We start from the raw sequence: 15,604 nt of genomic DNA, 5'->3' as shown, positions 1-15,604 counted from the left end.
ATATGTTTGAAGGTTTTCATTATTACTTTAAAACTTCAGTGTTAACTATATGTATAGGTATAATACTGTTGAAAAAAATTACTTATTTTTTGTTGTTATTGTTAAATATATTGTTACAGAGAGATATATTTGTATAATATTGTTAAGTAAAAGGACAAAGATATTTATTTATATGGCACGTTCAGTAGTATAATTGAGATCAAGTCATTTTTTTGGAATTTTAATATAATAATGAATTATAAAAAATAACGCTAATAATGCATTCAATTTATATTTATTTTCTATAATACCACAAATGTATAATGTGTGATGTTATATTATATATTGTAAATTGTAAATGTAACTTTATAAATAAATAAATTGTTAAAAATAAAAAATTATGGAAAAACAATATTTGTAAAGTGTTTTGTCAATACAATTGATAATAAATGTGATAATACATAAATGTTTTTATGTATTTAATGGTTTATTTGGAGTATACTATACATATTAACAATAAATAGTTCATATTCTGTTGTGGGTAAGTATAGAATTTAATTAGAAAATATTTCAAAATTTTATAAAAATGAATAAATGAATTTTAATGAACATTATTTATTACTGAATTCATAGTTTATGAAATGCTAAAAGATTATTGACAGATATCCTCCTAGCTTTTCTTATAAATCATTTTACAGTGAAAAGTAAAGGTATTATCTTATATGCATTTTATAATACAAAATATGAATGTTACACTTTTCATTGTAAAATAAGTACAATGTAAAATGAATTCATAAATATGTTTTCTATTATATCTTACTTTTTGAAGGGAAATCTTTTAATTTGTACATGTGTTTGGCAAAATAAAATTTTTTAATAAATATGTGCATGGCTGAATAAAAATGTACATTTTAAAGATATGTTATATTTTTCCTATTCTGTGTACTGACCAAGATCGGAATAGTTTCTTTATGGATTTACTTTTATGTTCTCTCCCATGAGTAATTTGTATTTCTAATGATGCTCCATTATTTAATGCTAGCCATGTATGAATTTCATCAGTAGCTGCAGAAATACCTAAATGTAGTACAAAATAATACTATTTTACATATTTGGTTACACACATATTAACAAAATATTAATTATTTTAGGTTCCAGAAGTTTTTAAATTTATGTTAAGGTTGATTTGCAGTAATCCTCGTTAGGAAGTGAAACGATGGGTAATTTTAATCTTTCAAGTGCAAATTTATGTAATGTTAATTAATGCCGTAACTGAAATTAGAAAACAATCAATAGTAAACATTAATAAGCATTTGAAGTTCGGAGTAGGATGATTTCATTAGGTCAAAAAATTTGAACGTTTTTAAAGTGTTCAGAGCAGAAAGAAAGAAATAGAGATAGAAAAGATGGGAATAGAGAAAGTGCTTTACAATAAAACGGTTCCTATTCGAATTTCACACTAGCCTTGCCATATACATATACATATATGTATGTATATTTTCAATGCTAGGCGAGTTCGAGCAAAGAACAATTGAAGATAGCGAATTAAAAGAAGAGAAAGTAACTAACCGATAGAAAACTCAAAAATACAAATATTGTTCAAAGCACGTTAGCAAAGACGTGGTGACGATATTGCATTCGCTACATGAGAATTTAATTTTTCTATATGTGTAAAATAAAGAAATTTCTTGAGATGAATGTAGTCTAATTTTATCACACGTTTAAGGGCCTCTAGAACCTATAAAATTTGAAACCTGTATGATTAAACAAGATCGCATCGTTTTCGATATATTAAGTTGTTAAGAATCATGCGGGCTACCCTGTATAACTAAACAATCAAGGGTAAGAAGATTTGTAAATTTTTATAAATTAAAAAAATTCGTTTAAATTCCAAAATATTCAAATTTAAATAATCTACTTTAACGCGATAAATTTATCGTGAAAAGTTTTTTTTAATCATATTTACACTTTTGGTAGAGGACTTTTGTTTTCTATTTATTATAATTTTATCGATGTCAGACAAATACATGTATTATCAACGTTTCATTTTGTAATATGGAAATGAAACAGCGAAAAGTTAAAAAATAAAAATAAAATTTAGACTAAATTGAACTTAAACATACCTAATAATTCATGAAGAGTGATGCGTCGACTAGCTAATAAATCTTTACTAGCACTTCGGATTTCAAATATCAATAAAGACTGCCTTGGAACATTGTCACCTTCTACATGAAAGTCTATGCTGAATTGGGGATTGGGCATTGCAGGTAAAAGTTGAGATTTTGCCAATGTTTTGCCACTGTTTGCTGAGGATGCAATTTTATTTGGACTGGTGCATAAATATAAAACATTTTCATTAATGCCTCTATTTATATATCTATATTTTAATGCATACTCACATCTGAAGTTTAATTCTACAGTATAATTGAGCAATATGTGCGACATAGAGACCTTGAGCCTGTAGAACTTTACCTTCTATTCCTGAATATTTTTCCTTAGTGCCATTGATAATTTTCAATTCTAATTCAATAAACATATTGGTTAACAAATTACACTAATTCAATTATACAAATATTGTAAAAAAAGGCAGAACAGAAAATATGCTTGTCGGTAAAACAATAGTGATATTCAAAAATTTTATCATTTTTTTTTTAAGTTAAAGACACTAAAAAGATGTTAGTATAACTCACGAACCATTTGGTCGTAGTCTTAAACGCGGACTAGGTTGTCTTATTCTGCCAAGCATATCGGATTGTGATACTGCATGGGTTAAACCAGATCCTTGTAAAAGCTCTGTGGCATCAGCTTCTCCTCCACCTCTAGGTTCTAAACTCAATGTTATACCCTCTGACTCGTTTTTGTCTTCTATATTTACTTCCGAACGAAATCTACGAAGTTTCAGTCCTCTTTTTACCTAAAATTATTCGTAACAGTATCGACTCTGCTATTAAATATCCATAGAACTGTGTCGGAAAAACAACGAGACCAAATTAACTTTTTTAACAATTAATAACAACGCTAAGACGAAAATATTGTCCCTTCGAAGTTAGTTTCTACTCGTTAACTTGGATATAGGTGATTTTACAATATTTTACATAAACGCATGGCTTGATATAATAATAAAAAAGAGAAACATCGAACCTAGAGACAGAAAATTGAACGGAAACAGAAACATTGAACAGAAAAGTATAAAATAAGCAAATTGGAAATTTCTCCAAAAGTAAAGTAAGGATGTGGAGATATCAACTCCTCGTTATTTATGTTTGCATTGTTATCAGTTCTCGGGAGAAGAGTTCGATCTCGTTAATTTTCCGACACGTTTCATATTTTCAATTCTAAAACGTAGAACATTTGATACAAATAATAATTTTCAATCTTCAATTAATTCTACATTATAATTAAATTATGATATTTATTAAATTAAAGATACTAATTAAAACAAAAAATGTATACAGTTGCCAAAAGAATATCTTTCTTTTCTCGTTATTTTATTATGATCACCTTTTGTTTCATAACGCGAAAACTGTTATACTGCGGTAATTTTTTGCCGAAACTTTGCTCAGGGCTCGGTGTCAAACTGTTGCGAGAATATCGCCGTTCTCTTAACTTTCCTACGGCAGTATCGTCGATCACGTCTGTCACGGATTCCGTGATGACCGTGGGTATCCAAGAATTTTGGGTTCCGTTCATCTCGCTAGAGTCCTTACTGCCAACACTAACTTTGTCTATTTGAAATAAACCATCAAAACGTAAAAGATTTATATAACCTTTACCTCGATATTTGTCGAATACCTATAAAGAAATTTACCAGACTGACTAGAAATCATTGGTTTCAACAAAGTAACTGTACGCGGCGGCGGTGGTGGCGGCACGAAGTCTAAATGCAATCTCATCTTCGATTTTTCCATCGAAGGTCTCCTTATAATGTTCGACATCATTTCGGAACTTTCGATGTTCAACTGTGTTGAACTTTCGCTGATATGGCTGGCTGAGTAAGTGCTTTGAGTCTAAATGAAGAAAAAGAAAAAAAGAAAACGATAAAATAGAAAATTTCGAATTATTTATCTGGTTTGAATAAAGAATGTTGCGGTAACTACCTCGCACTCTTTCGACAAAACCTTAATTTTCAGCTCTACAGATCCAGTTTTGGTTCCTCTTAATGTGAACCAATGGGACTGATCGCTGTTCGATAGTTTTCTGATGTCGTCGAGAGTCAATGATACTTTTCCAAGATAATCTTTCATACCAAAAGTATCATGATCCCATAACACCTGTGTACAAAGCAATCGTTGAATGTTTTAAAGTTGTTTAGAGTGGGCTACATAAAATGGGCCACCTAATTATCCTCCTTAGCTATATTTAAGGGGTCTTCCTACTGTGACGGGTTGAAAAAAATCAATTTTTCCTTCTTTGCATTTTCTTGTTCAATTTAAGAAATACGGTTTGCAGATTTATGTCAATTATACACATGCAGAAAATTTCATCGAAATCGGTTAACGTCGCTACGAGCTAGAAACGGTTAAAGATTGTGAAAATCGCACTGTTTCACGACTTTCAGCCTATAACTGTTGTAAATCTGAACATCCTTACATCTTTCGATGCCTGTCGCTTGTTTCTCCATCAACAATAAATCTACAAACTGTATTTTTAAAATTTTCACTACAGGCTCAGATAAAAAAGTTGTTAAATGTGACCTTTACAATTTTCATTGCGATTTACACAAATTTCAATTTTTTCAAATTTCGTCGAACACGCCATCTGGTAAACTGATCCTTCCAATTTTCCAAAACAGCTCAAGTCGTTTGGGTCAATTTTAAAAAAGTTATTCTTTTTTGAAGGATATGCGGTCAATTTGTTGACTCACTGTATGTATCGTATACTTGATAAATATTTCGTAATAGGCAGAATTGAAACGATACTTACGACATCCAAGGTTTCGCTGCTTCTTGGCAAACCCATGATAGAACTTTCGTCCCAACAGGGATTCAACGTTTTTTTCTTTATGCTGCTCTTGTACTTAGTTTCGTTATTTAATTTCAATTCGCAGAAAGGATCGCTGAAACCGTTCAGATCTTTAGCTACAAGATCTTTCGCGCGTAACAATGTTACTTCCATTAACCCGCTTCCGCTGGAAAGTAGACTGGATACGTCTGACGAAGCGGCATCTATATCCTTGTGAGTTAATAACAGTTTCTAAAGAAACACATAATACGTAAGAGAGCAAAACTAAGATACCACGTCGGTTGCGTTAATCCTCATTAACTGATCTGTATAGATACATTAATGATCGTACCGAGGATTAATTGATAAGCAAGGTCTCTTATCGCGTGGTGTCTTAATAGCGGGAGGTCTATAAGTTCTAACCTGTGCTCGTTTGTCTATGCTACTCAGTTCAAACGTACGAAGTTTCGATTTCCTGCGATTCGACGAGTTCTGCAATTTTTGTAAAAACATTTTTTTCGCTACTTCAATTCCTCGCGAGATATTCCACCGTTTCCAGTTAGACGGAAAACCCTGTGTAACAGCGATTAGTGACAGAATGTTCAGTATACCAGAAGGTTGCGAGTGAATCGAATTTCACACACGCGTGAAAGCAATTCACGACGATGGTTAGATTTCCGGTTGTGCGCGAAATTGAAAGAAGCATCGAAAGGTGAACTGATTTTTCATTCGGTACCGAAGTTGAAGTTGCTGGTGCGGAATTGGATCGAGAGCAAAGCAGAAACTTCTTTCGTGGATGAAACGAAAAAGTGGATAGAACGTTTGACAAAAGTGTGTAAGACTGAATAGTGACTGTGTCGAAAGATAAATTTGTAATTTTGAAGAAGAATCAATTCGTTGTGTTATTTTTTTTTTTTTTTATCAAACTTATTTCAGAGGATTCGAGACCTCACTTATCAAACAACTCTCGTAGAATACTAACTGCCTGTTGTATCCACGGTAGGCTGTTTCTTTTAGATTTCGGTTCGTCGTCTGATATCGGAAAAGTCAAGCTACTTCTTCGACTGGTGACCATTTGCTGTATACTTTTAACCGGATAGAACAATACGGAAACCGCCATCGTGGACATATTATTCGAACCACGGAGAACTAATTCTTTCCTCACTATCCACGTACTTTCCTATAAGAATTTTTATTAATTTTTAGTTTTTCATTAACAGAAACTTATTTTATCTCGTTAATAAAATTTTTATTATTTTCTACTTTTGTTGATTCTGTTGTGGAGAATATTTGCGAATAAGTGATAAAACGAGAAAAGAAAAGAGAATAATACTGCAAATGATTTTTCTGCGCGTTTTAATTACACGATCTTACTTGTGATAAGGTCAATATAGCAAGTCCAAGCATATCGCTCTCAACAGACTTTGATATATTCCACGAATATACGACAAAGTTCAGAGATACTTGAGTATAATCTTGTACGAGAAATTGTGCTCTGGATTCCCAGCATGGCGATGTTGTGCTTCGAATGTAATGAGTTGTTTTCACCTGAACATTAAATTAAACATTTCACAATGGAAGAAATTTTTATTCTTTGCAACAGTGCATTCTAAAGAACGCACTTCTCTTTTTCACGCGAAAAAGCGTACCTTTTTACGATTGTTAAATAATATACAATACGGATTGCAGTGGGAACTGTCGCTATTCAGGTTTTCCGCCGAGTGAATGTAAACCACAAGCACACCTGAAAATCATTTTTAGGCAAAAATCATTGATGGCAAGAACTTTGAAATACAAAACCGTGTAATCTACGGTAAATTATAAAAGGAAAATTGAAACGTTCAAAATTTACATACAAATCTCGCGTTAAAAAAATCTGTAAAATTACCCGACAGGTGTGAATTAAGTTCTGTTAATTCTGGTTGCGGTAAGTCTGGATCCAATTTTGGAAGTGCGGTATATTCTAGTCGGGCGTTAATATTTGGAATGTTAGAGCTGTTGCGTGATGGCTTCTTTTGTTGCAACACGGTTTCTATTCTGTTGCATGAAAATGTGAAAAATATATGTACATATTTATTTCTTGCTATTTTATCTTTAGCTTTTTAGAGGAATTAGTACTCAAAATTTGTCAACTTACACTTGAGAACTATCCCAGTTGTAAACTCCAAGCGCAAGTTCGAATTGCGCCAAAGTGACGGTGCTCACAATTCGTTTCGCTTTCAGCTTGATGGTGATTTTTTCGTTGTCCAAAGCGCCGACCAGGAAAGAAACGTCCTCGTTCCACGTAGTGTTTAAAGGAGTTGTAACCCTCTTCTGATCTCCTATTACAACTACCAGCCATCTCACTTCGTCTCCGTTAGAGGCTACAGAAACCAGAAATATACACGAAATTGTAATTACATCGAGAAACGAAATTCTAACGAAATATGCAACGAAGCGATTAAATAATTTTTCGTGTATATTCAACAGATATCGTGTATTTGATATTTTCTTTAAATACATTTTGTACCATCGTGGAACGTGATAAGAGAGTTTCTACGTATGAATCATTTTATAACAGTCGAATTACCGTTTGAAAAATGGTACACGAAATTTTGTCACCCCTGTACAAATTTTTTCCGCGTAAGAAAAGCTTTTGATTTTAAAGAGCTACGAATTTTATCGTATCACTATTAGAGTAATGGCGAGAGAGACGGACCAGGCAAGTATTTCCTACATTGTCCGCCAAACGTGGAACGCGTTGGTATTCTTTTGTTTTACGGAAAGCGATCGAGCGTGGCTCTCAGTGTTTTTTCTTCCATATCCGGCGGATAATGTAGGGAATACTTGCCTGGTCCGTCTCTCCCGCCGGTCCATCTCTCCCGGAATTACCCTATGTTAATACATATAAAGATATCAATTATATCGTTAATAAATAAATACGCACGATGAATGCAAATAGCATAGTGATTGAAATTATGTTTTCAGCCATATCTGAATTACAACTAAGATGCTCGAGACAAAATGGTTGTTAGTTACATGTGCATAGAAATTTGTGAATAGAATATTTTCACTTTTCACAATGTTTATATTTTATATTAAAATTCAAGAATTTTACGCGTTTGATCTACCGATATACCTGGGTGTCTTACTTACAACAAGTAAACTAATTAGTAAACTAATAATAACTAGTAAACTAATCCTTCTAACTTCTCAAAAACACTCAAGTGGTTTGGTCCAATTTAAGAAAATGGTATACTGTTCTAAAAAGTGTCCGAATATTAACGAAAGAGTAACTGTAATTCAACACTGAAAGTCGAATATCGAAAGGAGAGCTTCGATTGAAAAATCGAAGATGAGACTGCATTTACAATTAGAATCCGTGCCACCACCACCACTATCACCATCACCATCACCACGTACAGTTACTTTATTAAATCCAACGACTATCTAAGGCAGTCTGGTATTTTTTTTTTTTTCTTCTTCTTCTATAGGTATTCAACAAATATCGAGTTAAAAGTTACATAAACCTTTTTTGCGTTTGATGATTCTATTTCAAATAGACGAAGTTAGTATCGGCGGTAAAGACTCTAGGGAGATGAATGGGACCCAAAATTCGTGGATACCTAGAGTCGTCACAGAATCCGTAAGAGACGTGTAATCGATGATACTGCCGCAACAACTTAAGAGAACGACGATTTTCTCACAACAGTTTCACTCCAAGCCCTGAACAAAGTTTTGGCAAAAAGTTACCACAGTATAACAGCTTTCGCGTTATGAAACAAAATGTGACCATAGTAAATAATGAAAAAAGAAAGATATTTTTTTGGCAACCGTATACATTTTTCTTTTAAATAACATCGCTGATAGACATCGTTGTAACGTAGACATGATTAGAGATTGAAAATTATTATTTGTACGAAATGTTACACGTTGCACAATTTACGATATGAATTTTAGTTAGAAAATTAATGAGACTGGCTCGGAGTACATAATTTAGAATTTACTCACTTGAACATGTACATATGCTTCTCTAATAATTTGCATAAACGCACGTTCCGATAACGCGTCACAAAAATAAGGAATAGAACTGTCGAACCACGCAATGCGATTAAATTTAACGGTGAAAATAAAAAAAAGAATTCTGCCAAAACGTAGGAAGAAATCTAATTTACCGATGTTGGTACGTACGAAAATTTATATACCGATGTAACGAAGTGACTTTTAGTAATATTCTTCTATCGAACCTCCAATTTTCAAGTTTCTTTCAAGAAACTTTTCAAGAATTTCATTTACGAATAGAATCTCGATAAACCATCGCACAGTAGAGTATTTGCCTCCTAAACGCGGTGAAAAGTTCTTCTTAATAATTATATCCTCGAAATGAAAAAAAATCTACACAGATTTTTAGTTAATTAAACGTTTGGGCTATAATGTGGTATAATTTCTTTTCATATTTCTTAATTATTAACGGGGCTACACTGCTTCAAAGAAGTCAACCGCAAAATGATTGAAATAAAAATTTATTATTTACAATTTTGTTGTTTTCTGAATTTAACTAATTCATGGCGGGACTAAGTGTACCAAACTTCATTTTCATATTATCGATATTTCTTAAATTATGCTTTATTCAATATTTCCCATTTTCATTGTTAATTTTAAATATGTATTTAGTAGAATTCAGTGTTCTGTCTGGTATTACTGTAAAAAAAAATAATAAAAAAAAGAATTCGCTGCGACTATCCACAATTGAGGTAGCTACAGTGATTTTTATTAATATTGACATCAATGGCGCGTCACCGTTACGCGGCTTTAAAATCGACCTTATTATTTATCGACCTATAAAATCGACCTAATTATTTAAAATTTTATTCTAAATTTTACATGATTTCGAAAAAAGTATTCCTCACTTTGCCCCATATTTTCAATAATTTATCAATAAACGTTGTTAAAAAATAATTTTTATTTATTATTCTGTACCAACACGACGCCACAAATAAATGCCCAAATTGTAGAAAATAAAAAAACAAGGGATAAATAAAGAGATTTCAGTCGGAAAACAGGTTTAACCGCGTTTCAAAGGCAAATACCCCACTGTGCACCGGTGCGTTAAGATATTAGAAGTTCCTCGAACATTCTTTCGGTTAACAATTTTCCACCGAATTATTTCAGACCGATGTTTGGAAAAGTGGATTAAAGGATACTTTCGTTTACCTTTCGAGTTCCCCAGAAAACCTCTTTTTAAGTTACCCATAAGCAATGACAGTGTTTTTCATGCCAAACAGATGTAAATCAGGGGGAGAAAACAGTATATTAAGACAGAGAAAAAAATAAAATAAAATAAATAGCAAGAATCATTGTTATCTGTTATCTTCAATTTACCAGCGTGTCCGTTCTGTGTTAAAACAACAGTGAGCACTCCGTGTGGTATGGAATTAGCCATTGAATCGAATCTGGGCCCAGGGCGTTCTTCCGCTTTCAGATCCATTTCCAAGTGACCCGGATCAACAATCCAGCTAGTCAAAGCGTCCGTGACCACAGCATGAATCCAGGTCTTAATTAAAGGCATTTCCATCATTTGTACCGCTCGCAGGATTCTCACACTGAACCAAACGTCCGGTTTCTCCAAGAAACTCACGCTTAAAGAGGTTGCGTGAGGAAATGGCGCCATGGAGTTAAGGGTCAGGGTGGTGAGAATGGTACCTGACAGAGATAATTTCTCCACAGCCAGATCAACGTCCATGCCAACCCTTTAATTTAACAGGAAATTATCGCTTGAGATCGGTGACATTGATCGTTCAGTTTATACTTAAAATCGTTGAAATGTAGTGAAAATAGGGTTCGTTTAAGTATAGTAAAAGTAGCTTCTTAATGAATATTTTACCAAATTCTAACTAATTTTTCGTCTATTTTAAAATACGTCTTATAGTCTTACAGTTCTTACAAATTTCTTGCAATTAGAGTTCCTCAAGATTTGTACTTTTATCTTTAAAAATACATATTTTATTTATATTCAAAGATTCACATTTAATTGGTTCTTGCACAAAATGCACAGTGTTTTTCTCTATTTTAAAATGAATCGTTGTTTGTTACAACGAGAACTACACGTTCCATGGAAAATCGAAAATTTAAAGGTCAAGTAGAATTTCCACGTTCGTTGAATTTTCATTCGATTGTTCGATGCAACTATTGAATTAACTACGTTGCAAGCTCTTTGAGTGAATTTCATTCGTGAATTTAATTGAATCGCGACATATCTAGGACATTGTAATTATCGCACGTTTCTGTTTCCCTAACTCCGTGTAATCATTATTTTGTATTGCTAAAACTGAAGAGATCGCAACGTGAAGTTTCATTTTGTTAATAAACGCGTAGATACATACTAACCCTTTCCCAAATAATCTTGTCGTGATAAGCATGCGAAATTGCTCGCAATCGAGACACACGTCTGCTTCAATGGACAATTTCGTTTGCCCCGTTTGACTGTCGATATCATCGTCGTTCGTGTAATCTAGAGTTCTTATTCGTGTGACACAGGGGGTTTGTTCACCCAGAGTGAGTTCTCTTAGTTCCAGTGGCCCTAGAATTAGATTTTTCATAAAGCTCGTTCATTTAAGTTCATACACGTGCAAATAAATTTTTTAATAAGTGCTCCATTTCACTCGTCAATTTCTCTGTTTGTATATTTACAAATATCCATACTTCGGTCAGACCAATTTAACTTTAACTCGTCAATTTTTAAATCCTTCAAAATTGATTTCCTTTGGGAAATATTCGTGATCATGCTTGTTTCAAACATTTAACGATGGTATAACAGGATAAATTTATTTTACATTGTAAATTAAAAAGAATAGGAATAATTTTGTTTAATTCGAAATTACAAGTATATTAAGTTGGAATTTTAAATTCTTCGGTCAATTAATTTACAAATTTGAAGAAATTGGTAATCAAAGAAATTAGAATAAATGCTATTTTATATTGTATTGTGATACGGTTGAACAATAATTTTCATTATTCTTCTAACCAATTAAATTATTCTTCAGAAATTTCACGTTTGATAATTTTCGATAATTTCGTAATTTTTAGAATTTATTTTTTAATCACTAATTGTGAGACTTACCAAGTATTCCCGGCTTAGCTTCGTTTAACAGAGGTTCCAGCCTTTCCTTCGCTAAAGAAAATATACTGGCAGCGCTAAATCTCCACCTGTATCATGGAGGAGATTTTAGATTACAAATGTGAACGGGGAAAACAACATCTATACGTACACATGTATATTACAAGATAACCGATTCGTAAGAAGGTAATTAAAAATCACTAGATAGCTCTGAAATACAAAGGTAACGTATGAAAGAGTACATTTTACAAAACCAAAGTCTACCATAAATCAATATTCAATTTGAAAAAAATTATCTCGTCAGTCCTATCAAAATATTTAGCTAATCAACTCTACTTTCGTCAATTAAATTCAATTTTAATTAACGGCGAAATATTTGTTCCCATAAATCTTCCTAATTTGCAACACTATATTTTTGTTCCAATTAAAACTACTGTTTAATTATTCGAGTGGTTAGATTACATCTATCAAATTCTTAACGTCACGTAAAGTGGACCATAAATCAACCTAACTAATTTAGTGTATTAATAACAGTGTTCTATTTTCAGATGATAATAGGAAGGTTTGCAAGTGTTTAGAGCGTGAATCTCTTAATCCGGGCAATTTCATCGATACATCAAGCAGACGAGAAGAGACACTATCAAATGTTCTCATTTGCTTTGATACGATAAATAAATTGAACCTGTTTTTTAATATTCAAATTCATTCCACGGTAATTTCCAACAATTCTGCAAAATTTGCTAAACGATTTCATAAAATTTATCGCAACCATTAAATTAAATTATTCTTCTTCGAAATTGTAATTTTCCATGTGAGATAATAAAATTTCCCAGTGAAAGTCACATGAAATTAGATTTAATAATTTCAGAAAAAATTTTCCAAAGAACTGAAAGTTCCTTCGATCTTCATAATACTCCGCACAAAACGTAAACAGTCAGTTTAAGTGTTTCATTTAGAAGAGAAAGTAATATGTAAGTTATTAAATTGAACGAGGAATCTCTTCTTACTTCTCATAATTGTTCTAAAATTGTTGTACATTGAAATTTAAAACAGAAAGTATATACAGAGCAAGCCTTGTAATAATAAGATCACTCGAAATACTTTCTAAGTTATGTAGTTGATTGAGAATCTTGAAGAGTCTTACTTTAATAACACTTTTTCACTAAATCGAAATTAATCGTTTAACCCGTACTTCATAATACAAATCTTTTACACATTGTTATCGTTCGAACGGTTTCACTTCTTCTATAAGAAGAAAATCTGTCCTCACGCGAAGCTATTGGGTCGTTCGGAAAGTTCGTAGCGAAATTTAAACCGTCGTATCTCTGTTTCTAATTGACACAGCGACAAAAGTCGAACGGCATTTTTCTCGACAGTTGAAGGCGAATCCAACGCACTGCTCGAATAATTCGTAATGTGAACGGGGGTGGATGTAAATCGAATTGTATGTTTTGCAGTGGAGCGTGGATGTTGAATTTTTCGTGGCAAAGCTCCATCGTGGAAAGTATAGTCCGCTTTGGGAGTAATTTCAGAGGTGCGTTGGATTTATCTTCGAAAAACGAGCAAAATACCTTTCGATTTTTCATGGCTAGCTCGATTAGAAACAGAGATACGTCAGTTTGAATTCTTCCTACATTTCGCTGCGAATTTTCCGAACGACCCAATACTTAGGGAATACCCTTTTCTTTTCGTTCACCTCCAATCTAATTTCTTTCGTGAACTTGATACCACGAACGGGTAAAAAATCACCCGCAAAGCTTTTGTAACGGATTGTTATAAGCCGAGGCAGTTTGTACAAGCTAACCGCTGTGTAACGATAATCGCAGGAATTCATTACCGTACACCGCGGCGAAAGGAGCATTAACCGGACATCTATATCTATCTGGTTTAGTATCACAGTAGGATGTCGAATTGCCAGGTCACGCAAAGTGAAATTCAAAATTATTTGAAATAACTGAAAATCCTCTATTTTTCTTGTTATTTACGAGAAATTTATTCGTCACTTAATTCATCCAGGGGATAAAATTTAGCGGTAATTTCGAAGGACTTCTCAATTCGATCTGATTAGCATACATAAGTCAGCATATTTGAGAAGAGCTCCATTCAATTTTATACGATGATACTGGTAATTTTGAAAAAATATGGAATGTTCATATCGGAAAGAATATCAAATTCATAGAAACATTGATAATTATTAGATTTAAGGTTAGGGTGAGTCACGTAAAAGAGGCCGCCATTTTTGTTGCGTTGGGGAAATTTACTTCGATATAGGGATATAGTAATTATAACCTGAAATGTTGAATGCAATAAATAATTGCTGAATTGAATATGAGTAACAGTTAATGGGTATTGAAGGAATTTATTTTAATTATAGATATTACAGTGATTATACTAAAATAATAAATAATTACTGAAAAATAAGTAAAATATAATATACAATTATATTCTCTAGCTATGGCGGTACAAGAAAATTTTTACAGGATTCAAATGGTTTCAAAGGCTGAATGAGACGAAAGAACAATTTTTTGAACGGAAGAAATGGCAAAAAATGAAAAGAAGGCTCACGTTTGATTTAAAATTTTACAATCCAAGGCCATTTTAAGGTCGTATCAATGTCTGCTACAATGTACAGTAGAAAAAAATATATATTTGTGTAAAAAAACATAGGTGACCTTGAAAAGAAATAGAAAAAGTGGCATTCATAAGAAAAAATTCACCTTTTGAAGCCACTTAAATTATGCATCAAAGTTTCTCGTACGACCATAGTTAGAGTAGATAATTAGGAAGCTTGTTTCACATGGCCCACCCGGTATGTAAATTGACATAAAATTAAAGGAAGAAATGTAATAGGTAGTTAAGCTTCAACAAATTTGTTTATACAATTGAATGATTTATTAATTACTTAAATTATTACGTTAATAAGCAAGTATCATCAGGTTTTATCGTAAATCATTCCTCACATTTACACCGATAACTCATCATTCTGTCAATGACTTCTACATCTCACCGGCGAGCGTAACTATCTTCCGTTGGCTGTGTTAGTTTTGTGCGTAGAGAACCAAAAAGGATCGGTGGTCAGAAATTCTCGAACAGGTCTATCAACTATCCAAATAAGTAGTACTCTTTCCAGACAAGTTCTCACGTGTTGTTTTAGTGTCTTCGGGACCCTGACAAATGAGAAAATGTCGGAGAGGGGATCGTTTCACTCTAGCACGATATATGGCCAGCAGGTGCAAACCTATTGCAACAAGGATGTAGCCATGTTTTTCGATGCAACGTTTACTATAAAATAGACAGATTTTTGAAGTGGTCAATCTGAAAGTATTCCACTTAAAAATTATCTTCAACTAGCCACTCACGATCAAGTTTATGTGAATAATTGTCACGTATAATTTTTACTTCGCAGAAAAATTTTGCCACGAAACGTCATACAATCCAATATTGGAATATTGACAAATTTTCTTCAAATAATGGACAACTAGTAATGTATGAGAGATTGTACATAAAGATACTATTTTTATATAATTTTTGTGGCATAAAAATTATTTAAAGAAATTAATTTGAAATTATTTGAAATTCGTTAAAATT

At 32.7% G+C, this 15,604-nt stretch overlaps 1 protein-coding gene across 1 annotated transcript in view; it reads right to left on the bottom strand.

Moving 5' to 3' along the window:
• Window positions 1-873: 873 nt before the first annotated feature.
• Window positions 874-15,604, bottom strand: part of LOC108570538 (tricalbin-1-like) — a 27,657-nt gene continuing 12,926 nt past the window's right edge. The window contains exons 4-19 of the mRNA XM_017932412.1: window positions 12,020-12,105; window positions 11,287-11,479; window positions 10,282-10,649; window positions 7,058-7,283; window positions 6,809-6,957; window positions 6,570-6,664; window positions 6,295-6,468; window positions 5,903-6,100; window positions 4,903-5,172; window positions 4,077-4,250; window positions 3,788-3,986; window positions 3,481-3,704; window positions 2,674-2,893; window positions 2,379-2,499; window positions 2,103-2,344; window positions 874-1,056 (exon numbers count right to left, since the gene is read on the bottom strand). Of these exons, the coding sequence (XP_017787901.1) occupies window positions 902-1,056; window positions 2,103-2,344; window positions 2,379-2,499; window positions 2,674-2,893; window positions 3,481-3,704; window positions 3,788-3,986; window positions 4,077-4,250; window positions 4,903-5,172; window positions 5,903-6,100; window positions 6,295-6,468; window positions 6,570-6,664; window positions 6,809-6,957; window positions 7,058-7,283; window positions 10,282-10,649; window positions 11,287-11,479; window positions 12,020-12,105 (3,094 nt within the window). The 3' untranslated portion in view covers window positions 874-901. The remainder of the gene's footprint in view (window positions 1,057-2,102; window positions 2,345-2,378; window positions 2,500-2,673; window positions 2,894-3,480; window positions 3,705-3,787; window positions 3,987-4,076; window positions 4,251-4,902; window positions 5,173-5,902; window positions 6,101-6,294; window positions 6,469-6,569; window positions 6,665-6,808; window positions 6,958-7,057; window positions 7,284-10,281; window positions 10,650-11,286; window positions 11,480-12,019; window positions 12,106-15,604) is intronic.

Source organism: Habropoda laboriosa, unplaced genomic scaffold (genome assembly GCF_001263275.1).
Source record: "Habropoda laboriosa isolate 0110345459 unplaced genomic scaffold, ASM126327v1 scaffold61, whole genome shotgun sequence".
In the NCBI taxonomy this organism is placed as follows: Eukaryota; Metazoa; Arthropoda; class Insecta; order Hymenoptera; family Apidae; genus Habropoda; species Habropoda laboriosa.
The sequence above is the reverse complement of the archived record's forward strand: the minus strand, read 5'-3'. Positions and strand labels throughout refer to the sequence as shown.